The sequence below is a fragment of the Sturnira hondurensis genome, unplaced genomic scaffold (genome assembly GCF_014824575.4).
Source record: "Sturnira hondurensis isolate 20B ecotype Veracruz unplaced genomic scaffold, ASM1482457v3 Scaffold0024152, whole genome shotgun sequence".
In the NCBI taxonomy this organism is placed as follows: Eukaryota; Metazoa; Chordata; class Mammalia; order Chiroptera; family Phyllostomidae; genus Sturnira; species Sturnira hondurensis.
Window position 1 is genome coordinate 2505262 of NW_028096783.1, and position 25334 is coordinate 2530595.

The window sequence follows — 25334 nt, forward strand, 5'->3', positions numbered from 1 at the left end:
CAGCACAGGACATTGTACCACCCAGTTGCCAACTAAACTTAGCAATCATTCGCAATCCCTTCCTTGTCCTTAACCCCCACATCCAAACTCTCAGGCAGTCCTAAACATGATGGTATTTCCAAAACATGCCACACACCTCGGCTTTTCTCCATCACCATTATTTCCCTCTTGTACTTCTTCCTTCTGCTCCATTCATGTGCAATGAATACTCTATACAACGGCCAGAATGATATTTCAAAACCCTACCAGTTACATTATGCCACCTCTCAGCGTTAAGTTTCCCAAAGTCATTGCACTGCATCCTGTGCTGTGTTTTGTATTACAAATTGTCTTGAATATCAAGATGTCTATCCGTCTGGATCAAAGCTCTAGTTGGATTCAGATGGAGCACTTACATCCTTTTATTGAAATGTTTTCGCATATCACAATTTGTTACCAAAGAAAAGTGGGAGTTATGCTGTCTAATCCTGATTTATGATTACTGAAAACATTGAATGTGTCAAGTACTTTGGTGATGTGTTGCTTGTATTACCTCATTAATTATTGCCCTGTATTAATCATGTCTTCTATTTTCTGTATTCTATGATGCTTGGATACCTTGTAATCTCTCCGAGTTGTGGAGAGACTGCCCCTCCCAAGGTTAGCTAATTCCTAGAGGTAGTGAACAACCTGCCTTCTGCACCCCGTTCATATGCAAACCAACCAATGTTCCCAACCCCTTCTTTTCCCCAACTGTCTGTCACATGCCACACCAATACATCCCCTGCTTCAACTCACTCCAGGGCTGGGAGCTGGACAACCAGAGAGCATCTGTACACCCCTAGAGAAGCTGCAGATCTCCCAGCACTCCGCTCACAAGTTTGCTCAAGTTAGTCTACACCGCCTCACCCCTTCCTTAGTGTGAAAGCCAGAAGGCAGACTCTGGGCCTTGCTTTCTCCTGCTCCTTCTGTCTCCTGGCTCACCCTGGCACTTCCCCAGTGGCCCTGCCTGGTGCAAAGGGCCCCTTCCCTGAGGAATGCTATGTAATAAACTCTTTTCCAGAAACATTGTCCCTATGTCTGTCATCTTACCATGCCTTAAAATGAAAGCTTGAAGACATTTCAAGACCCCCTCCCACCTGAGACAGGTGAAACAGACAGTCTAATGCATCACACACACAGCCGAGGGGCTGACCGGTCAGTCTGAAGAGATGAGCCAACTTCAGAACCACACTCTCAGTCAGGACTTCAGTTTGTCCCCACGTAATTTGTCTTCATATATGTTGTTATATGTCCAAGAAGGGTTTAACTCGGGGTCTCCCTACTGTAGGACTCAGCTAAGCATTTCGTAAAAACTGCCGACATAAACTACTCTGTTCCTTATGATCCTCACCCCCTTTCTCTCTTCCATTTTAATTCGTTTGGCTTTCTAGTCTATAAGTGAGTGGACTGGTCCTTCACGATGCCTCACAGATGAACGAAATCTCCCCCACAGACCTGCAGACTGACATAGGTTAACATAAAGGTGAGACTTCTGCAGTTGTGTCTCTACTTTACTAGCCCTTGAGTTCAGCCCATTTTTTCACTCACAGATGTAGACCCTGGACACACACTTACTGCAGAGAATAGGTACAGCCTGGATGTCTAGGATTCTAGATATGGATAGGTAGGAGGAGCTAGCCCTGAGGGAAAGAAAGATACTAGGTTCATTCCTTCCTCCAGAGTAGGGTATATTACATTTTATTAGGATTACCGAATTTTTCAGACTGTAAGATGCACCAGATCATAAAACCTCTAGGTTTTAGAGGAGGAAAATAGGGAAAAATTTTTGAAGCAAAAAGTGTGCTAAAATATTTAATAACATAAATAAGATAGGTCACCACCCCCCACAGTGAGCCAGGTAAGCTACGTTCAGACTATAAGACACACCCCCATTTCTCTTCCAAATCTGGGGAAAAAGGGTGTTTTATAGTCTGAAAAACACAGTATATCAGCCCTCCCTTTCACCTGTTTCTGGCTCTGTTCTCTTCCTTCCCTGCTCTGCTGTCTCTCCATGGAGATAGAGTCTGTCTGTGAGAGAGTCTCATGCTCCGTTCTTCTTTGGTTTAGTCCCCAACAACTCTTTCCATGAACAGCAAGCCTTTGTGAGCCGGTTTAGTATTCAGCAACTGCGCCTATTTGCATCTTCTGAGAAACACTAGACCAACAGGTGCACGAGTAGGGAATGTCGCCAGAGCACTGCACAGGCAAGTGGCAGGAGCTGTGTGACTTGTCTGGAAGCCTGACCTGCCCCTAGTGCTACCACCACCCCCCGCCCCCCGCAGTGTGCAAGATGCAAACTCTGCAGCTGAAGGAAATTGTAAGCGCAGCCTCAACCTCTCGGTTGAGGGTCAACGCGCTGCAAAAGCCTTTCCGGTCTGGCATAATTGACAAACATACCTCAGACTGTAGACGACCAGGTGCAATACGTGCACAGAAAACCCGGGGCCACTCGAATAGTAAGGAAAAACGGGTGTCATCAAGACCCAAGCAGTGGTTTGGCGGCTCTGGGAGCAGCGGTGCGAGCTGAGCCAGGCCCCTCTGGGCCCTGCAGCCTTGAAGCTGGAGCAGCAGTGCGCTACCCCACTTCAGCTTGTGTCAGTCTCTGCTACCTGGAAAGGAGCTGATTGTGTTTTCACTACATGAAAACATATGGCACGCAGGTGGCATGACTAGTGGCAAGTATTCTTTCTTCCTGAGGTATGAAATGCTAACAAAACACTTTAGACTGAAAACTGTATGCAGGCTACCACTTTGCAAAGGAGAATGGGCAATGCTTGTTTGTGCTCGGCCCCTCCTAACTGAGAGCCCATGGCACGCCATTGTACCCTTCAGCGAGAAGTAGTAAACGTTAACAGTTTAAAACTGATTTTTGAATTAAACTCCAGGGTAATAATTATCCAGTACCTGGTCTGATTTAAATTTAACAAAGGATTTGAGAAAGAGTACAGTAAAGCAAATGCACATCGCAGCCATTAAACTATCATAGCACTGCGAAGTGATGAGGCAGGAAGGGGTGGCTTCTGCAGGAGCGAGCGGAAGAAAACCTTTTGAGAGGCCTGGGTTCTCCAGTTATAAACGAAAAGACATTAACCTGAATCCCAGAGAAACTCAGATACTAAGGACAGACGTGCGTCCCAAAAGAAATGACAAGCTGGCCCAGAAGAACAGCCCTATCCCTGAGTCCCCTCCCAATTCTGGCACCAAGCCATGCTGTGACCATAGTGCCATCATCAGTCCTAAAAGTACTTTTTAGGATCTCTGTGTTTTCCTCCAGCTCTCGCTTTAAAAAAAAAAAAAAGGTACTTGAGTAATAGGCATGGGATAAGGTAGGGACTATTTTGCGTGTTGTGCGGTGAGAAGAAGCAGAGTGTCCAGTCTGAGATGTGGGGCAAGTCCAGGGCCTCCGGCACTTCCCAAATGAGTCACCGGAGCAGAAAGGGTTCCATCGCGGGCAAAAGCCCCTGACAGTTCGCCGTGGGACTTCATCTCGGACGGGTGGAGAAGGGGCGGCCCGTGTGGTGGACTTGCACACCTTTTCGGGCCCCCTGTCTTGGGAAACGTAGTCAGCTCCTCGAGGTGGAGTTTGGCAACTTCTGCCCGAGCCTCCGGGGAGGGAAGGTGCGAGAATCAGTCCCCAGTTTGGCGCTTTCCCCAGCACTCCGACTTCCAGCCTCTCTACACCTCCCCGCCCAGCAGCCTGCTGGGAAGCCACCGAGAGGGCGCAGCATTCTCAAGCCCTCTCCGCGGTTGAGGAGAGCTGAGCCGCTGCTCCGCTCCCAGCCCGCGTGGGCGCGGCACCGCGTGGGTTAAGGTGGACGCCTGCCCGCGCCCCTGCTGCACGCCCAGCGGCGCCTCACGCCCGCCCGCCCGCCCTCGCCGCGCGGGCACCGGAGAAATTGGCGGTCAGCGACGGAGCTGCTGCCATGACAACCCCGGTGGTCTCGGCCGGTGCGCGTCGGGGCTGCTCCCGGGAGGAAGGCAACGTGGAGCCCCGGGGCCGCCGCTGATCGTGGCGTCGCGCGTCCCCGCGCGTCCCCGCTTCCCGCGCCGCGTCCCCGGAGGAGGCGGGGGCGCAGTCCGCCCAGCTCCCCTGCGCCCCGAGTCTGCGCCGGGCGGCGCTGGGCGGACTGGCAGCGCGGGCCCCGTGGCTGCCAGTAGCCGCCGAGGCTGCCTTGGCGAACATCCACGGTGCGGAGGATCCTATCGCCGAGCCGGCCTCCTGCGCCCGCGGTGGAACTTTTTACCGCCTCTGGGTTCCAGATTCGAGACTTGGGCTGTTTATAAATATATCCATACACATGTGTGAGCTAATAAAACGTGTTCTCCTCTCTGTGAGGCAGCAGCATTTTATGAAATCTCCTTTATGTCAGAGACACTTGCTTGGCTTCTTTGGGTTATAAACTTTTGGTGAGAGCCCTCTGCAGAACGTGCCCAACTGACTTCTAAAGTAGCATCTCGAAGAGAGAGAGAGAAAGAGCAATCTGTGACCTTCATCCTGCACCTTCCTTCTCTCTCCCTTCCCGCTGCCTCCCTCCTCCCCGGGGAGCGTCAAGAAAGCTCTTTTTTGGATGCAGGAGGGGCATCTGGTTCTGCCAGGCTGGAAAGCTGAGGCAAGATTTGAGGAAGAATCATTAGGCTCCGGAGAGCCTGGACTCGTTTCTGCTTCTGGCTTGCTCCATCCCTTCCTCTTCCCAAACCACTTCCTGAGACCCGCCGCTGTGCGGGGCGGGGACGAGGACCGTGCTGCTGACGGCGTTCTGGGAAGTAGTGGCTGTCGAGGATGGGGGTCTGTGGGTACCTGTTCCTGCCCTGGAAGTGCCTCGTGGTCGTGTCTCTCAGGCTGCTGTTCCTTGTACCCACAGGAGTGCCCGTGCGCAGCGGAGATGCCACCTTCCCCAAAGCTATGGACAACGTGACAGTCCGGCAGGGGGAGAGCGCCACCCTCAGGTAGGGAACTGTACTCCAGTGGGGGGCTGAGCCCCTGGAATGTGATTATGTGGGTAAGAGCGAGCCAGAGAACCGAAAGCAGGGAGGTGGGGGTGGGGAAGGGTAAGTGAGAGGGTCGTTGCAGGCTCAACGGCCTCTTGCATTCTGTGGCAGCTTACACCCATTCTCCTGGACAGGTTTGCCATTTGCTCCAGCTTCTCTGGTCCAGGATCTTACAAGAGAACAACACTGATGTCTGTACTCAGGACTCCACTGTAGCCGAGTCTGTGACATGGCTACATCCACTCTTGCCCTGGCACCGGGGTGGGAGCAGGAGAGCTCTGGAGTGGAAACACCGGGAGTTAGTCTCAGACTGCTCGGTGCCTCTGTGGCTGTCTCACATGCCAGAAGGTATGTGATGAGGCAGGAAAGTACTCAGAATGGGCTTAGAGATCCCAGACCAAAATTCCAGGCCCTGGAATTGCAAGTGCTGGGCCATGCCCCTTTGTGAGCCTGCTCAAGACACAGCCATCCATGTCAACCCTGCCTGGCGTTCCTGGGCCCCTGATTGTAAATTACGAGGGCACGTTTATCTTTGCAGACTTAGGCCAAGGAGAGGAAACATGTAGCTTTTATGCAAGGACATCACTCCTGTGCAAAAAGCACAATAGGAGCGCTTTTTGTTTTACCTTAATGAGTTACAGAGAATCACTTACATTCTCCGTGCAGAGGGGTGGAGAGTCTCAGAATATGAACCTTTGGGGACCAGACCTGCTACAGCGGAGACTTTAATAAAAATGCAGCCACAACTTTCCACCAGCTCAGCAGATATCATCTTTTATCCCTTTAATGAGGCAGTTCTGGTCCTAGGAGACAGATTCAGGGATGTCCCAGCTTAACTCTGGCTCACAATGTACACAGGGTGAATGTGTTTGCCCTGTCTATGACTTTGACGGTTATAGTGAAAATAAAACATTCTGTCCCAGATTTTGCAGCCAAAGAGCCTGGCTTCTCTAAGGAGTGGAGGAGGGTGGGATATCCTTCCCGTTCTCCCCCTGGCTCCCCTGTTAAACTCTCTCCACAGCTAGACAAGCTTCTCCCTGCAAAAGGGGAGAAAGGCATCTTGAGACACCAGCTATTTTTTCCTGCACCCAAGGGCTAAGGTTGGATTCTTGTCACTCAGGGTGGCTCTCAGCTAACTCTGCTTTTGAGCTAGGTAATAAGTCTCAGAACCTTGGCTGCTGGTGCTCAGGGGCCCCACACAGAGAAGGAGGGAAAAAGGATAGAGCCAGACCTGCTTCCCTTGATAGCAGGAGAGAAACACTCCCGGTCATGTGCCATCCTTCAGCCTGTCTCAGAGTAGACTGTAATGTGCCTATTTCATTGCCTCAAAGAAGTTTTGGAGTCCCCTCCCATGACATAACTTGCTGGATGTGCATTTGCAGCACACGAGTTGGCTCAGAGATATGAGTCGTGCTCAGGCTCAGAGTAGCACTGGTGCACATCCACCAAGGAAATGCCAGTGAATGTTACCAAGTGTGAAGAGGTGTTGGTGCTGCCGCACATCTCTCTTGATCTTTTAATCTTCTACTGGGGACAGAGAGGCTCAGCATTGAATAAGACCTCAGTACTGAATGTCCCCACATCCTCTGGCCTCTTGCTGCCCCTAAAAGTTAAACCAAAAATAAAAACTTGAGCTTTCTGCTTTCCAGGATGCAATGAGACAGCTCCGCCAGCAGAGGGCCAACTTCCATTTATTTATTTATTTATTTATTTATTTATTTATTTTAGCTGCTGGCCTGTTTTCATGATCTTCAGTTCTAATGTTTAGCAGCTGGGCTTGGTAATGAAAACGGGAGTGAAAAAAAGGAAAAGCTGAATAGTTGCTTTTTGTGCTTTGGTTAGAGGGGGAAAAAGAGCACATGCTTGAGTATAACTTATTTTACCTGATTGCATGCTTTATTTTTTTAAAAGTAAGCACATGTCTTATGTTGATTTTGCATTTTATTTTTGTATAATTTGCTGTGAAATAGAGAAATTCAGTACACTGTTCATATTTTAATCTCTTTATATTCCCTATTTACCTCTTGGATTCTTCTCTTTTATTACATTCTTCCTTCATTTTTATCATATATCTCCATTTTAAATGCTTTTGCCAATAGCCAAAATAATGGAGAATAATAATTTGCTTTCTCCTTTTTTGCCTTCATCACTTAATTTTTATTATTCCCTGATATTTTAAGTTTTGATTTCACTACTTCCACATGTTTCTTAAAACAACATAAATATCTCCTACAGACTTCTGAGGGTCTCAGTATTTCTCTTCTTTTCTTTTCCATGCTCCCCTGGGTTATTGGTGAACAGCTGCGTTCCCATCTCAAAGAAAAATTTACTTGCCAGAGTTAGAGTTCATGCTTCCAGTTTCTGGAAGTCCATAGCTTCAACTCCCAAGTAAACATGCCATGTTTTTAAAAAAATGTCATTTTTAAGTGTGGTCATTCTTTAGTCTTCTTACGGATGTCCCACTGGGAAGTCAGTGTTTGGAAACGTACTGTTCCAAATGCATCAAATCTTCAGAATGTATAGAAAAAAATTGAATGATTCCAGTGTCCACCAGCCACAGGAATTCTTCTCAAATGTGACTGCTGTGGACCAAAGTAGTCTAAGCCTGTGTCTAAATAGTGAAGGAAGTCACGTTGGAGACCAAAGATTGAGTAGGAAAAGCAAAGGAATGGGGAGAGTGGGGTCCTTCTTCGACTTTTCCAAGAAGAAATTGCCTGGCTTAGAGAAGGATTATTTCCTTCCTTGGAGGTACCAGTTTTTGTGTGATGGGTCTTTGGTGGCATTGAAGGATGTGAGGAAGTGATGTGGCAAAGACGACTGAAGTTCAGAACGTGGATGAAGCTCATTTAATGTAAGTGAGGCAATATTATCTTTCCCATCATTACTTCAAAGGGCAAAAGTAAAAGTAATTATTTGAATATTGAGTTATTTTGCCTTCTTGGAAGAGAGAGGATATGGAAATGATGGTGGTATTCACTGTGTCTGAATTATAGCTTCTATGAATCTGATTTGAATTCATTATTACAAATGGGCCCTTTTGGCCGGAATGATTTCATTTCAATTATCTGCTGTTGGGTTAAAAATGTTCTGTGCCTTTCCAGTAGATCAGAGATGACAAGTCTGTAGAAGCCCTGTGTCTGAATTGGTGCCCATGGAAGGAAGGGAACCTAGGTTGCTCAGCGTGGTCAGCTTGTGTTGAGAAAGCCACAGCAGCGGCGTGGTTGATGGCCGGTTGTGCTCTTTACCTGCATCGGCCTCCTCTCAGTTTGCTGTAGTTTCTTGCCAGGATCAATCACATCATGAATCTTTGAGCAGGGGAGGTAGGAGTGAGGTGAGGGCTGTTGCTGTAACTGTTCCAATAAATGGGAAAAGTCCCCACGAACATAGTTTTGTGTTTTTTTTTAAATTTTTTACATGGCAGAATAATCAGTTTTGCTGATCCATGCTTACTGATCTGGGATTAGGCTTAATAACTCTTCTAAAATGTCCCTGAATTTTCGGTGGGAGTTCTGAGCTAATCCTTTTGGAACCGAGTGCTTGAGAGTTAGCTACTACCGAGCAATAATCTAAACAGCAGGGTCTTGCCAATGCCGTCAGGCTCCCAAGAGAAGCTTTCTGGGGCTTGCCTGGGTGTTTCTCTACTCTTTGCACTTATCACCAGCAGCTTTTGCCTTCTTAGAAAATTCAGAGTAGCCAACAGGCCATTTAAAACAAGTGCATGCTTTTGCACATTAGCATCAAAGTTGTCGTAGCTGAATCAGGACATGGAGAAGTACAAAGGCCTCTTGGTCTCTTGGTCTGGGAAGATGAAGACACAAAAACGCTGAAGCATGACATGCCCATGGAGGCTCCTGGGTGGTGGCACTGACCTGGCTGGCTGCACCCTGGCTGGCATTAACTGGGATGCTTTTTAGAAACTTCAGTGCCAGGTTTCCAGCCTGAGGAATCAAAGTCCCTGGAGGCAGGAAAAGGTATAGGCATTTTGCAAATCTCTTCCAATATATATTTTTTAAATTTTTATTTATTTATCTTTAGAGGGGAAGGGAAGGAGAGAGGGAGAGAAATATCAATGTATTGTTGCCTCTCGTGTGTCCCCTGCTGGGAACAGGCCTGCAACCCGGGCATGTGCCCTGACTGGGAATCGAACTGTGATCATGTGGTTTGCAGGCCCACGCTCAGTCCACTGAGCTACACCAGCCAGGGCTCTCTTCCAATATTTTTAACGTGAAGCCAGAGTTGAGACCCACTGCTCTAACAACTTTTCCTGCCCTGGGGCATCTGAACAAAGCTGGTCTCCCATGCCCCCCCTACCCCCTCGTAAGTGTCTCCTCCATCCGTGCCTGCATGTGCCTCACCCCCCATGGGCTGCCTGCGCACTGCAGAAAGAGCACTAGGCTCAGAGGCCTGAATACCTGGTTTGATTCTTACTCTCTCACTCACTACATGGTTTTGAGTGCTTCAAGTCAATTACATACACACAGGAATATCTGCCCAGCCTATGACATCAAGAGCGATGAAGTATATGACATTTTTTTCTGTGAACTGTGAAGCAGCAGAGATGTGCAAGTTGTCACAGGTGCTACACAGAACTCCTCAGTGACAACCTGTAGTACTCTCAGTGCTTTCCGGTTTCATCTGCTCTACCTTTGCTCCTTCCAGCAGAGCCTCTCACACCCACACCTTTGAAACGTAATGTGTGTCTCATCCCAGTTCCACTGTGCATCCTGCCTTACCTGAATTCCAAAGACACTTGCTGCAGGTCTCTGTTCTAACAGACACACACTGTGGACCTGCCATTTGTGTGTGGTTAGGGTTAGAGGGTGAGCTCCTGGCGGTTCAGAGCCATATCTTGTGTCCTGAGTACAGACATTGTGGTGGATGCTAAGGATTAAAATAATCAGTGTTGGTTTAGTGCTTTAATCCATCCGAACTGGACTCCATCCCTTATAATGTATTATCTCTGCAGCAATGAAGTGCTTTCATATGAAGGGTTTTATTCTCCTCAAAATATGATGCTGGGACACACAAGCACAGCATCTCCAAGAGACCTTGGAGGCCTGTGGGATGTTTGGATCCTGCTTAAATCATTTGCCAGAGGGGACAGTCGAATCCACCACTGGTTGCAATCTGATCTGAAACCAAGCAAAAGGCTTCACTATCCCTGAAGGCAAGACACTGAGCAGGGCAGCAGAGTTGAGAGGCATCTTCTTGGCAGTGGTAGAATAGTGTGTTTGGAAGCAAAGCTGTCTTCATGGAGATTTGCCTGGCTCTGCACTTTAGAAGAGACACAGGGCAAGAAGGTAGTAGGGGCAGACGGGCTGCCCAGCTGTTGTGTCAGGTGTGTGAGGCCTGGGGTGTGGCTGAGAGATTCAGGGGGCCTGGTAAACTTGGACCCTTTCCAACATCTCTGACCGGGGAGGTAGGAATCCACCTCCCCTTGCACGTGCCACGTGCTACGCACCACAGGCCAAGGCAGAGGATGTGAGATGAAGTTGTAGAGCCTTCAAGATACTGGCTCCCTGGCTTCCTGATTGCTCTGGAAAACTCAGAAGCTCTTACCTAAGCCTTTTGTTCATGTTTTTGGCCTTTAACTAAATTTGGCCCTTGGGTTCGATTTAGTTATCGTCCTCATTTCCCTTCCATTCAGCATCTAAAAAGGGACTGTGCCCTTGGCCTGCTTCCCACGCTTCCTGTGCAGCAGGCTCTGAGGGAGCCTTGGAGGAGAGCAGTACTGGCCAGCCTGGCGTTCAGGTCCGCTGGGGTCCAGGCTGAGATGCCGGGAGGAGGAGCCACGTGGGTCTTCTTTGACCTTCCCAAGGGAGGAGCGTTTAAATTACTTATTAACAGGAAGCAGCGGGATAAGAGGGGGAATTATGGTCCAAGACATCTGTAGGGCTGACAGAAATCACAGTGCCTGTTCAGTTAGGAAGAAAGTGGTAGACTCTGTTGATGTTTTAAAAATCCAGACAAGACAGCATCACATTACTTCGTGTTGGTTTCTTCGTTATGGCTTTCCCCGCGGGAATCTGCTTTTGCCAGCGTGGGGTTTAGTTAACTGAGAGGGAGAGTTTGCATGGAGGGAGGGTTGAGACTGGGGTGGGGGGGTGGGGGGCTGCCTTCTCCGTCCCCTTCCACCTCCCAGTGAATGACACCTTAGCGGAGCTTCTTGTGCCCTGGCGTATCTTTTTTTTTTTTAAGCAAAAATTGAAGCCGTGATGTCTGTGTCGTCCAGCACTTGACCAGGTTCAGTCTGTGTGGCTTGTCCTTGGTGGAGAAGCTTAGGGAAGGGAGGGGTTTGGCCTGTGTCTCTTCCTGCAGGGTCTTACCACAGACCCTTTAACAAAATGTGCGAGGGAGGGGTCCCTTTTAGAGCAAACAAACTCTGTTATCTGTGGTTTACTCTGTGTCAGAGGACAGACCAGCTACTTACTGCTTTATGTCATTTTCAGAATATTATGACCCCCCTCCCCATAGCAGCCCAGGAGATTGTGGTTTAGAAGACCTAGGTCACTTGCCTTTGATCACTGTTATTTTGTGTCCGAGTCTGCATTTGCTCCGAGAAGACCTATTTACTTCTTTTTAGTTTTATACCATCTCCTCCCAGATGTAGGGAACAGAGAAAGTTTCCACGTGCTGCAAGCAGAAAATCTGAAAGCCTCCTTTTTATTCTCAGGACCTATGTTTGACCAAAGGTCAGGAAATCCGCGTATTGGTTGAGGGCTGCCTGCCTTTGGCGGCCTCCTTTGTTTCCTGGTGTTTCATCCGACTCACCTGCTCAGGCATCAGTGCTGCTCTGTCTTCCTGGGCTGGGGAAATGCTTGCTGCAAATGGTGCACAAAGCAGCGGCCGTGGGAGGGTCCTGCGTGCTCAGGACAAGCGGCAGCGCTCTGAGCTTCGCACCCGTCCTGAGGCTGCCCCCTCCTGTTACAGGACCCCCACAGCACACACTGCGTCTGGAAGGACCAAGCAAAAACCAACATGAAGTGAGCCAGCAATTCGCTGCCCAGAGCGCTGGTACTATAGCATTTCCAAGAGAACTGTGAGGAGATGAGTGGTCACTATGGAGTGGGGAATGAAGGGGGAAGTTCTTTTTTCAGTCCTAAAATACATGTCATTTTACAATCCCCTCTCCCCATCCTTATAGCCATAGTTTAGTGTAAATCACTGAGGCCGTGAAATCAGATCCTCTACCCACCTGTGTGGATTCATTCCCTCCGTTCCCTAGGGGAAACCGAGGGGCCCCTTTTGGCCTCCTCTTTCCTACACATGGTACATTTTGCTTAAATCAAAGAGATGCTGACGGACTTGACCTGGCTTCCCATAAAAGTGCTGATCAAGGACATGTTTCAAAATTAGTTTTGAATATTAAATATTTTCAGTGAGCCTCAGGATTTATGGTATCTCAATTAACTACGTTTCCATTGCATAATAAGAACAAAGACTGTTTTAAGTGATTGCTAAGTTTTCTGGCTAGCCCACAGGAGGTAATTTAACTCACAATTACCCAAAATGCTACATGCTAGCCATGAAGAATAATAGAAAACAGCATCGTTGTAGAAGAAGTAATTACTCAAAAGAGAAAAAAATGAATATGATAATTTTCTATTTATCAGGAATCCTGAAGAAAAGTAGGCATAATTAGAGGAAGATAATACGGAAACATTTTCTTAAAGATACTTCTGCATACTTTCAAAAGTTTTGGAGTTTGTATTTTTGTTGTGCCAAATTTAATTTTAAGATGCTTAGCTCTCATTTTATTTGATTCAAGTACACATTTACTTCTTCTCAGATAATTGGGGTTATGCTCATAAATATGAATGAAAAAAGGAAGATAGTTAAAGGAAATGAAAGACAAAAATGAAAAGATGTGAGAAGAAGAGAAATTTTCCCAAGATGTCAGCTAAGAGTTGAAGGAAAAGCAAAGGAACTGAAGAGATGGGGAAAGAATGTACAATGTGAGAAAAAAATAGTCCAAAGTGTACTTACTTAATTGTCAAATGAAGGAAAGAAGGAAGGGAGGAAGGAAGGAAGGAATGAAGGAATAGACAACAATGACCGCATTGTGTGGTCTGTTGTGTGAATGTCTTCTTCCCGAAGCTGAAGGCTCTAGGTTTAAGCTACTCTTTGAGTTATCCAAGCACACTTCCAGTACATTTACCTTGTCACGACTTAGACTGTCCAGGTCACAGGAACCCACATGCAGTGTCCAGCGCCCACTTTAAGACAAGGCAAAGAGCAATTCAAGGCTCAGGTATGGACTTACCACTAGGATGTGGCCCTTTCTGACCCTTGGTTCCCACTTGTCCCACAGCTGCAAGTCCCCTTCTTGTTGTTGAACTCTAGACCAATTCTTATTACTTTCTGTGGCACCTGCCATAAGCCCTGATCAGGAGTACTGCCTTGTCCTGCCAAGACCTCTTCTCCAACAGACTTGGTCCGCCCTTGACCCCAGTCCTCCCAGCCTAGCGGTTCACTGACATGCCAGTGTTTACTGTTTGCCACCCAAATGTCCTTTTTGAACACCAGCTGATGTGAGGTCTAGCCCAGGTCACACTTGCTTCTCTGAGGCCATGCTGGATATCTGTTCCCCTTGACTGGGATTCATGGCAGTCGATGCCAGCATAGGGTCTCTTGCTTTCTGTTCGGAACTTCTGTGATGGATAAAAGGAGGAGCCGGCAACTGTTACACAGGGGCCTGACTCGGTCAGGTGTTTCATTGGAGTGGCCTTGCTCATGTTGAGATACTTAGTCAACTGTCATGTGTTTTGTGTAAGAGGAAATAATAGTGTTCAACTTTGTATTGTGCTGTGCTTTCTCTGCCATCTGTACAACTCTTCCTCTTCCCATTGTTGTTTTTGCTCCTTTCACGTTTTTTTTTTTTTGCCAGCTATAGTAATGTCCTCTGTTCCCGTGTGTGTCACCAGTGCTGAATATAGCACCTAACATGTAGGAGGAGCTTCAAGCTTGTGGAGAAGATGCGTGCTTACCCCTTATCTCTGACTCTGTCTCCCCAACCCCATACACACACTGCTTATGCACTTTTTCCAGGGAAGATAGTCTCCTATTTGGAAGCAATTGGGCAATCTCTGAGATTACAACCAGAGATTCCGGCCTTTCGGTATTAGCTGAGATAATGATCTTTCCCTAGGTAGTTGATATTTAACTGGTTCTCTTCTCTTGCTTATTAGTGAATTTTACAATATTCTTAAAGCCAGGAGATTCTGAGCAGTTGCAAGGGAGCTATGCCTGCCTCCCCACTTTTTATCAAGGTCACACAGTAGAGGAGAATGGCACGTTCTGTAAGTATACCTGCAAACTTCTGAGGATGGAAAAGCAAATGTGGTGACTCCTAATGTTGCAGAGGGTGTGTCTGAATGAAGGGATTTACAGACCCATTTCCTCGGCCATCTGTCAGAAATGCACTGCTTCTGTGATAAGCTCTCACTGTGACGTCCCTGAATATGTCTCAGCAGGTTGTGTCCTGATATACCTGGGCAGTGGGGACAGTTACAGGATATTCTTGATTACATGTTCTATTTTATAATTGCCTAAATAATGGGTGCTTAGTGATATATGGGATAAAATTTAACCTCTATCAAGAGGCTAACAGGCTGAGACTTTGCAGTCAAAAAAGCTCACTTCAAATCCCAGCTCTGGTATTAACTGGCAGGACGAGGTTGGACAAGTGACTACATTTCTCTGTCTCAATATTCTGATTTTAAAACATAGGGGCTATATACCCACTTCACTGAGTTCTTGGGGGAGGAATATGTGGCATTAAGTTTCTAAGAGCTTATATTAAGTTCTGACATGTAGCAAGCTCACAATAAACATTAGCATTATTTGTTTTAAATATAAGTTATTGAGTTTACAATTTAAACAAGCAGCTTTTGACTGCCCACTGTTGTAGGCAAGAGTGGAAATTATGAAGTTCAATTAATCTTAGACTATCCTCTTTAAGCAGTCACATCCAGTGAATGTATTAGCATAACAAATGGTCCAGAGATCAGGAAGTAGAGGAGGAAAGGAGAGAGAGAGAATAAGGGAGGAGGGGGAAGAACATTAACCTAAATTAAAATGCATCATATTAAGCATTCACTTTGACAAACTTGAACATTTGTATTCATCCATGTAACCACCACTCCACAAGGTACAGACCATGTTTTTCACCCTCAAAGTTCCCCCATGCCCTTTTGTATTGTGGTAAAATATCCATATCATGAAATGTAGTATTTTAACCACTTTAAGGGTACAGTTCTGTGACATTAAATGCACTCACATTATGTGAAACAATCACTATCATTCATCTCCAGAACTCTTTTCATCTTTCCAAACTGAATCTCTGTCCTCATTAGACCCGAGTCCCAGACTCTGCTCCTCACTGCCTCTGGCAAACACTGTGCTACTTTCTGTCTTTGTGAATTTCACTATTCCAAGAACCACATATAAGTGGTATTCTCCAGTATTTGTCCTTTTGTGGCTGACTCACTTCACTTGGCATAATGTCTTCAAAGTTCATCAGTGTTAGATAGAGCACGTGCCAGGCTCTCTCTCCTTCCTGGGACTCAGTAATGTTCCTTTGTATGTGCAGAACATGTTTTGTTTATACGGTCATGTGTTGATAAAAGCTTGTGTTGCTTTCACCTTCTGGTCATTGCGAATAATGCTGCTATGAACAAGGGTATTCAAATATCTATTCAAGTTCTGCTTTCAATTCTTTTGTATACACTCAGCAGTGGATCCTATGGCGACTCTGTTTCCTTTTTCTGAGTAATCATTAGACCATTTTCCATAGCGGCTGCATCGTTTTACATTTGCGCCAGCAATGCATGAAGGTTGTAATTTCTTCATATCCTTGCCTACAGTTATTTTTACTTAATTAAATGTATTGGGGTGACATTGGTTCATGAAATTATGTAAGTTTCAAATGCATAATTCTGTAATACATCATCTGTATATTGTATTGTGTGCCCACCACTTAAAGTCTAGTCATTCTCTGCCACCGTATATTCAACCCTTTTACACTCTTCATCCTTCCCCCAGCCCTTCTCCCCTCCAGTAACTGTTATTCCATCGTCTGTGTCTACGAGTTTGTTAGTTTTATTTATTTGTTGCTTACTGTTTTGTAGCACACTTATGAGTGAAGTCATATGGTTCTTGTCCTCTTCCATCTGACTTATTTCACTTAGCGTGGTAACTTTCCAAATCCCTCCATGTATTTTATCCTTTCCTATGGCTGAATAGTATCCCATTGTATACATGTGCCGCATCTTTATCCAGTCATCCATTGGAGGACACTTAAGTTGTTCTTTCTCATGTCTTGGTTACTGTGAAACTACTGCAGTGAGCATGGGATACCTGTATCTTTACAAATATATGAGTATGTTCTCAAGTATTTCAGGTAAGTACCCAGAGGGGGATGGCTGGGTCATATAGTAGCTCAGTTTTTAATTTTTTTGAGGAACATGTGTGTTCCTCAAAACAGTGAGGGTTCCTTTTTTGGCACATTCTCTCTAAAACTTGTAATTTCTTGTCTTATTGACAATAGACATTCTGACATGTGATGTGGTATCTCGCTGTGGTTTTGATTTGCGTTTCTGTTGTATCTAGTGAAGTTGAGCACTTTGTTACATATCTGTTGGCTGTTTGTATGTCTTCTTGGGAAAAGTATCTGTTCAGGTCCTCTACTTATTTTTTAGTTGGATTGTTTGTTTTCTTGTTGTTTTTGTTGTTGACTTATATGAGTTGGGTATTAGCCCGCTATGAAAGGCATTTTTGAATATATTTTCTTCCATTCAGTTATTGCCTTTTTATTTTGTTGATGGTTTATTTTGCTATGGTGAAGCCTTTTAGTTTGATGAAGTCCTATTCATATATTTTTGCTTTTACTTCTCTTGTCATCAGGGTCAAGTTCAGAAAATCCTCTTGAAGGCCAAGGTCTATAAGTTGAGTATCTATGTTTTTCTTTGTGTAATTTGTTATTTCAGCTCTTATATTTAAGCCTTCCATTTATTTTGAGTTAAATTCTGTGTATGGTGTCAAATAGCAGTCTAAATTTATTCTTTTAAAGTGGTTTTCCTGTTTTCTCAACATCATTTATTGAAGAGGCTTTTCTTTCTCCATTGTCTGATTTTGGCTTGTTTGTTGAAAGTTAATTGCCCGTATATATGTGTATTTATTTCTGGGCTTTCAGTTCTGTTTCATCAGTCTGTGTATCTGTTTTACCTCCTATGCCAGACTGTTTTGATTACGGTAGCTTTGTAGCATAAAGTGAAATCAGAGAGTGTGACCTGGCTTTGTTCTTTGTTTTCAGGATTGCTTTAGCTATTCAGGGACTTTTGTGGTTCCATACTAATTTGATAGGTTTTTTTTTTGTTCTATTTCTTTGAAAAATGCCATTGGGATTTTGATGGGGATAATAGTAAATATGTATATTGCTTTAGATAATGTGACCATTTTAACTATGTTATTTCTGCCAATCCAGGAACATGAAAATCTTTCCATTTCTGTGTCTTCTTCAATTTCTTTCAACAATATTTTATACAGGGTGGGGCAAATATAGGTTGTTTGGAAAATAATACAATAATTAATAAATAGTATTATAAGAATAATCTCTGTGTTTTGCGTCCTCAGGGCTGTAAACCTGCTTTTGCCCCACCCTCTAGTTTTTAGTGTATAGTTCCTTCACTTTGTTTGTTAAGTTTACTCATAGGTATTTTGTTGTTGTTGTAATTGCAAATGGAGTTGTTTCTTTTGTAATTTCTTTTTCTGATATTTTTTGAGTGTATAAGAATTCAACAGATTTTTGTACTGCAACAGTTTTTTATCCTGCAAATATACAATATTTGTTTATTACTTCTTATTGCTGTGGCTAAGCCTTCTAGTACTATGTTGAGTAATGGAGGAGAGAGTGGACATCCTTGTCCCATTCCTGACCTTAGAGGAGAAGCTATCAGTTTCTTACCATTGATTATAATACCAGCTGAGGGTTTGTCATGTGTGAATTTTATTATGAATTTTCCTTCTATACCCATTTCATTGAATGTTTTCATCACATAGGGATATTGTAGCTTATCAAATCCTTTTTTCTGCATTTAATGATATGATCATATGCATTTTATCCTAGAATTTTGTTTTTGGGGGGTTTTGAATGACCGCTTCCTGTTGATGTGTCTATTTAGCTTTTCCAGTTTATGATTCAGTCTAGGAAGGTCATATATTTCTAAAAATTTGTTCATTTCTTCTAGGTTATCAAATGCGGTGGCTTATAATCTTGTAGTATTCTTGTGTAGTACTTTGTATTTCTATGATGCCTCTTCTAACTTCTCTTTCCCTTCTGATTTTGTTTATTTAAGCCTTTTTCTCTTTTTTCCTTAGTGAATCAAGCCAAAAGATTGTCAATTTTATTTATCATTTTAAAGAACCAGTTCTTTGTTGCATTAATTTTTTCATTGTTTTTCTGTTCACTACTTTGTTTAATTGAGCTGTAACTTTTTATCTCCTTTTTTCTTCTGACTTTGGACTTTGCCTGTTCTTTTTTTTTTTGTAGTTCTTTGAGGTGAATTGTTTGACTGTTTATTTGAGATTTTTCTTCTCTCTTGAGGTGGACCTGTAATGCTATGAAATTCCCTCTTATTATAAAGTTTTACTGCATCCCCCCAATTTTTGATATGTCATATTGTCCTTTTCACTTTTCTCTATATTAGTTTTGTCTTCTTCTTTTATTTCTTCTTTGACTTAGTTGCTGTTCAGTAGCATGTTGTTCAAACTCTACATATTTGTGGTTTTCCCAGCTTTCTCTTTACAGTTAATTTCCAGTGTGAAAGCATTGTGGTTAGAGAGTATGCTCCGTATGATTTCAATCTTCTTAAGTCAGTCTTGTGCCTGAACATATGGTCTATCTTTGAGAATGTCCTTGTGCATTAGAGAGAATGTATATTCTGGTGTTCTGGGGTAAAAAACTCTGTAAATATCAATTGTTTCCATTTGGACTAATGTGTCATTTAAGGCTGATATTTCCTTATTGATTTTCTGTTTCAGTGATCTATCCATTGATTTCAGTGGTGTATTTAAGTCCTCTACTATAATTGTATTTTTTGTTAGTTTTTTCCTGTTAGTAATTGCTTTATATATTGTTTTGGTGTTCCCTGTTTGGGTACATATATATTAATAACTATTATATTTTCTTTATGTCTTTTCTCTTTATCATTTAAAATTGTACATGTTTGTCTCTTGTTTCTCTTTTATCTTAACATTTATTTTGTCTGTTGTAAATATGACCACACCTAGTTTTTTCTGGGTGCCATTTGCTTGGAGTGTCATCTTCCACACTGTCACTCTGAATGTGTTTGTCTTTGCAGTTGAAATAGGTTTCCTGAAGAGAACAAATAGTTGGGGTTTTTTTTAAGATGATGCTAGACTTTTTGTTATTTTTTAAAGATTTTATTTATTTATTTTTAGAAAGGAGAAGGGAGGGGGAGAGGAAAACTTTGATGTGTGATGGCTTCTTGCGTGCCCACTATGGGGGATCTGGCCCACAACCCAGGCATGTGCCCTGACTGGGAATCAAGCTGGTGACCCTTTGGTTCACAGGCTGGAGCTCATTCCACTGAGCCACACCAGCTAGGGTGTGTTTTGTTTTTCAATCCATCCTACTACTCTGTGCCTCTTAATTGGTGAGTTCAGTCCATTTACATCTAGGGTGATTATTGGTATATGAGAACTTTCTATAGCCATATTATCTTTTATTTTCTGGTAGGTCTGTGTCTCCATTGTTTCTTTTCTCTTGTGTTTCTGTTATTTTTAGCTTAGTGATATTCCATGATTTGCATATTCCATTTCCTCTTCTTGTATGTTATGTTTCTCAGTTCTCAGTTCTAGATTTTTGTTTTTGTTTACCATTGAGATTTTGCAAAAAAAGTTTCATATGTAAAATAATCCTTTTTCTTCTGATTGCATCTCATCTCCATTCATTTGTACAAGCTCAATTCCATCCCCCATCCCCTCATAGATTTTTGTTGTTGCACATTATCCCTTTTTATGCTGTGTGTTCATTTCCAAATTGCAATAGCTATTGTCTTCTTTATTTAAAATGCTTTTATCTCCTTTAACTTTATATTTAAATATTCAATACCATCTTCTGAATAAGAGTTGCAATTTCCTGATTTGTCTGTCTTTGAGTCATCTTACAGTTTTATTATCCCTTTGTCTTTTTGTTTTCGGCAGAAGAGCGCCTTTCATCACTTCTTGTAATGCAGGTCTTGTGGTGGTAAATTCCCTCAGCTTCTTTTTCCCTGAAAATGGCTTTGTTCCTCCTTCATATCTAAAAGATAACTTTGCTGGATATATTATTATTGGCTGGTGATTTCTCTCTTTCAATATTTTGAATATTTGATTCCACTCTCTCATAGCTTATAGGGTTTCTGCTGAAAAATTCAATGTTAATCTAGTGGGATTTCTTTTATAGGTTGCAGTCTTCTTTCTCCGCTGCCTTAAAGATTCTTTCCTTGTCATTAATTTTTTACAGCTTTAATATAATGTGCCCCGGATAAGGCCTTTTTTGGATGGAGATAATTATGTGTTCTATTAGCTTTTTGGATTTAAAGTTCCAGTTCTTTCCATAGTTTGGGGAAGTTCTCTTTGTTATTTGTTTAAAATAGCTTTCTTTTCCTTTCTTCCTCTCTTCTTCTTTGGCTAGCCTTTCCATAACATTATTATGTTGCTATTTCTAATAGAGTCAGATAATTCTCATAAAGCTTTTCTGTTTTATTTTTATTCTTAATTTTCTCTCTTCTTCCACCCACATCATTTCTATATTTCTGCTTTCACTATCACTGATTCTTTCTTCCGTCTGTTCTGCTCCATTTCTGAAGGTTGCTGTTCAGTCTCCATCTCATTTATTGAGTTCTTCAGCCCAGGATTTCTGTTTGTTTTTTTCTAGAGTTGTAATCTCTTGGTAAAGTACTATTTTGTATGTTGATTTTATTACTGAGTTTGTTGAATTGCTTTTCTGAGATTGTGTGTGTGTGTGTATCTCATTGAATTTTTTCAAGCAGGACTGCAACTTTGAATTCTCTGTAATTAAATCACAGTCTTCCATGTCTTTAAGTTTATTTTCTGAAGATTTTTAATTTTCTTCCTTGCCCTTGTTACCTTGGCTATGCATGGTATTTGATCGATTGTTTCTCCACTTGTACATCTGAGGAAATAAAATTTGTTTTGAGCACTTGATTTTCTTCTATGTTTGGCAGCTGGACAGGCCTTTGTTTTCCGAAAACAAAGGTGCCCACGTGGCGCAGGGTTCGTTTTCTGCTGTCCAAGCTGCCGGGACTTCGGGGCGTCTGTGGGATGGTGTCTCCTTCCCTGTGGGAGATGCCCTGCACTGTGCAAGGAGGATGTGCTCTTCACTGTGCAGTCGCCTCGTTTTCAGGGCGCTGACCCTGTGGTGGTTGAGGCCAGTGGGCGGCTTTGCGCCTGTGTGTTCCTGGCACCGCTCTCTTGGAAGCAGAAGCCACCAGCCCCGCTGTGCTTTTTGTGCACTGTTACAGCTGCCTCTACCAGGCTCTGTCATGATGAGTGGGTGAGGTGGGGGTGAGGTACAGGTGAGGGAGAAGGGCTCTTGTATCTACAGCTCCATTTCTTTCCCTGTGGTGAGGGAGAAGGCCACTGCATCCACTGTGTTTAACTGCGGTGAGTACAGACCACTCAGGCCGACATGTTGCTTCTGCCCCATTGCAATCCATGAAATGAGTGTTGCGATGGTGGACAGGGCACAGGAGTGGGTGAAGGGGGCAGATTCCTGCCTCCGTGGCTTTGTCCGCCTGGTGCTGGTGGCTGGTGAGGCTGCCAGCTGCTGCCCACTCCCACGTCTCTGCTTCTTGGCTCAGCCTCAATGTGTACTGGTCACTAAGGGCAGCTTGCTGCCTCCACCCGTAGGTCAGCCTAAGTGGGGGTTGTACCCTGACCCCTCATCTGGTGGGGCCGTAGCAAGTGGTAGCCTGTTTCTGTAGTTCTTGTCTTTGTTTTCCCCTGTCCAGAGTACCTCGTTCGCTCCAATGTGCCCAGTTTGGGATGTCTCAGTGTGTGGGCTTCTCAGGCGTGTTTGTGTGTGGAGCAGGGAGTAGTCCTTGGTCGGATCATGGCCGATCAACTTGTGACGTCAAGGGGAGACACCTGGAGGTTTTCTCATGCTGTCATCGTGCTGATGTCACTCTGTATTTTTAATTTTTTTCATAATATCCATTTTAATGGGTGTGAAGTGGTATCATGTAATTTTCATTTGCATTTTCCTAAAAAGTGATGTTGATGTGCTTATTGGTGATATATATATATATATATATATATATATATATATATATATATACACACATACATATATATATATATATACACACACACATATTCACTGGAGAAATGTCTATTCAAGTTAATTCTAAAATCAGGTTGTTAGTTTTTTATTGCTTAGTGGCCGGAACTCTTAGTATATTCTGGTTGTTGATCCTGTATGAAACACGTGATGGGCATATGTTTTCTTTCATCTGTGTGCTGCCTTTTACTCTGTCGAGGCCCACATGCTTTTACTTTTGAGGTAGTCCCGTTTATGTCTTTTTTCTTTTGTAGCTTATGCTGTTGATGCTCTATCCAAGAAATCATTGCCAAATACTGTGTCATGATGATTTCCTCTGTTTTCCTTTAAGAATTTTAGCTCTTAGGTTTAGTTCTTTGTTCCATTTTGAGTTAATTTTTGTATAAGGTAAAATGGCATCTTCATTTTTATTGCTTTATGGATATCCACTGTCACATGGGTCTTCGGTTTCCTCACGACCATTTCTTGAAAAGACTGTGCTTCCCCCATTGAATTGCCTTCATACCATGTTGAAATTTGTTGGCCATATAGGCAAAGGTTTGTTTCTGGACTCTCAATTCTGTTGCATTGGTCTATATGCCTGTCTTCATCATCAGTGCTGCACTGCTTTGATTGCTACAGCTTTGTATTTGGTTTTGCAATCAGGACCTGAAAGACCTTCAACTTTGTTATTTTTCATTATTTTTGCTACTCAGTATCACTTGATATCTCCTATTAATTTTAAGGTGAATTTTTTATTTCTGAAGAAAAAAAGTCACTGGGTACTGATAGAGATTGCATAGATTCTGTAGGTCACTTTAAGTAGTATTGATCTTTTAACAGTATTAAATCTTACCATCTGTAAAAATGGAAGACTTTTTATGAATTTATTGTTTTTAATTTTTTACAGCAACATTGTGTAGTTTTCAGTGTACAAATCCTTCACCTCCTTGTTTAAATTTATTACTAAGTATTAAAGCTTATTACTAAAATTATAAAGTTGTTCGTTCCTAAGTATTAATAAAGTTAAGTTTATTAGTAAGTATTACTATAGTATATGTATATAACTATATATAAAATATATACATTTCCTTTTTGTATTGTTCATTGTTAGTACAAAAAACCACAACTGGTTTATATGTTATAATTTTGTATTCTGTAACTTTGCTGAATGAATTTATTAGTTCTGAAAATTGTTTTGTGGAATCTTTAAGATTTCCTGAATGTAAGTTTATGTCATCTGCAAAAAGAGATATTTTTACTTCTTCCTTTGCAATTTTGGTGTATTTTAGAGCTTTTTCTTGCCTAATTGCTCTGGCTGGAACTACCAGTACTGTGTTGAATAGAAGTGATGAAAACAGGCATTCTTGCTTCATTCCTGATGTTAGAGGAAAAGATTTATTCTTTCATCATTGAGTATGATATTAGCTATGGATATTTCATATATGGCTTTTATTATGTTAATGTAGTTTTCTTCTATTTCTAGTTTGTGAGTGTTCTTATTACAAAAGGGTAGTGAATTTTGTTGAATGCTTTTTCTGCATCAATTAGGTGATTGTTTTTCTTTATTCTGCTGATGTTGTATATTACATTGATTGACTTGTACGTTGAATTATACTTGCATTCCGGAAATAAATTCCACTTCATTATGGTGTATAATGTTTTAATATTCTGTGGAGTTCAGTTTGCTATAAATAGTTGAGGATTTTTGCATCAGTGGTCATAGAAGATATTGGTGTATAGATTTTTTGTCTTGCAGTGTCTGACTTTGGTATCAGGGTAATTCTGGCCCTCACAGAATCAGTTTGTAAGTGTTCCCTCCTCATCAATGTTTTGGAATAGTTCAAGGAGAACTGTTGTTAATACTTCTTTAAATGCTTGGTCAAGTTCACCAGTAAAACCATCTGGTCTTGGACTTTTCTTTGTTAGGAGATTTTTGATTACTGATTCAATCTCCTTTCTTGTTGTTGTTGTTCAAGTACAGTTGTCTCCATTTTACCCCCACCAGTCTGCCCACTACAGCCATCCCCACTTTCTACCCTCGATCCTACCCTCCTTTGGGTTTGTCCTTGTGTTCTTTATAGATGTTCCTAATAAAGGAAGTAAGTAAAATCCTGACCCCCCTCCATCCCCCGTTATACCCTCCCACCTCCCCTCTGGTTACTGTCAGTTTGTTCTTAATTTCAGTGTCTTTGGTTATATTTTGCTTGCTTGTTTGTTGTGTCAACTAGGTTCCATTTATAGGTGAGATCATATGGTATTTGACTTTCTTACTAGTTATATATCTGTTCACATTTTCTATTTCTTTTTCTTTATTTATTTTATTTTATTTATTTATCTTTAGAGGGGAAGGGAAGGAGAGAGGAAGAGAAACATCAATGTATGGTTACTTCTCATGCATCCCCTGCTGGGAACTGGCCCCTGACGGGAACTGGCCTGCAACCCAGGCATGTGCCCTGATTGGGAATCGAACCGCGATCCTCTGGTTCGCAGGCCCGTGCTCAATCCACTGAGCTACACCAGCCAGGGCTGTTGAATGCTTTTTCTGCATCAATTAGGTGATTGTTTTTCTTTATTCTGCTGATGTTGTATATTACATTGATTGACTTGTACGTTGAATTATACTTGCATTCCGGAAATAAATTCCACTTCATTATGGTGTATAATGTTTTAATATTCTGTGGAGTTCAGTTTGCTATAAATAGTTGAGGATTTTTGCATCAGTGGTCATAGAAGATATTGGTGTATAGATTTTTTGTCTTGCAGTGTCTGACTTTGGTATCAGGGTAATTCTGGCCCTCACAGAATCAGTTTGTAAGTGTTCCCTCCTCATCAATGTTTTGGAATAGTTCAAGGAGAACTGTTGTTAATACTTCTTTAAATACTTGGTCAAGTTCACCAGTAAAACCATCTGGTCTTGGACTTTTCTTTGTTAGGAGATTTTTGATTACTGATTCAATCTCCTTTCTTGTTGTTGTTG

General features: G+C 42.9%; 1 protein-coding gene across 2 annotated transcripts in view; it reads left to right on the forward strand.

Annotated features, from left to right (window-relative positions):
* OPCML (opioid binding protein/cell adhesion molecule like) overlaps positions 1-25334 on the forward strand; it is a 1111876-nt gene that overhangs the window by 614453 nt on the left and 472089 nt on the right. Inside the window, exon 2 of one of the 2 annotated variants that reach the window (XM_037038227.1) lies at positions 4884-4968. In XM_037038227.1, the coding sequence (XP_036894122.1) occupies positions 4884-4968 (85 nt within the window). Of the gene's footprint in view, positions 1-3675; positions 4969-25334 lie in introns of those variants that run through there. The other variant, XM_037038226.1, reaches the window with a different exon arrangement.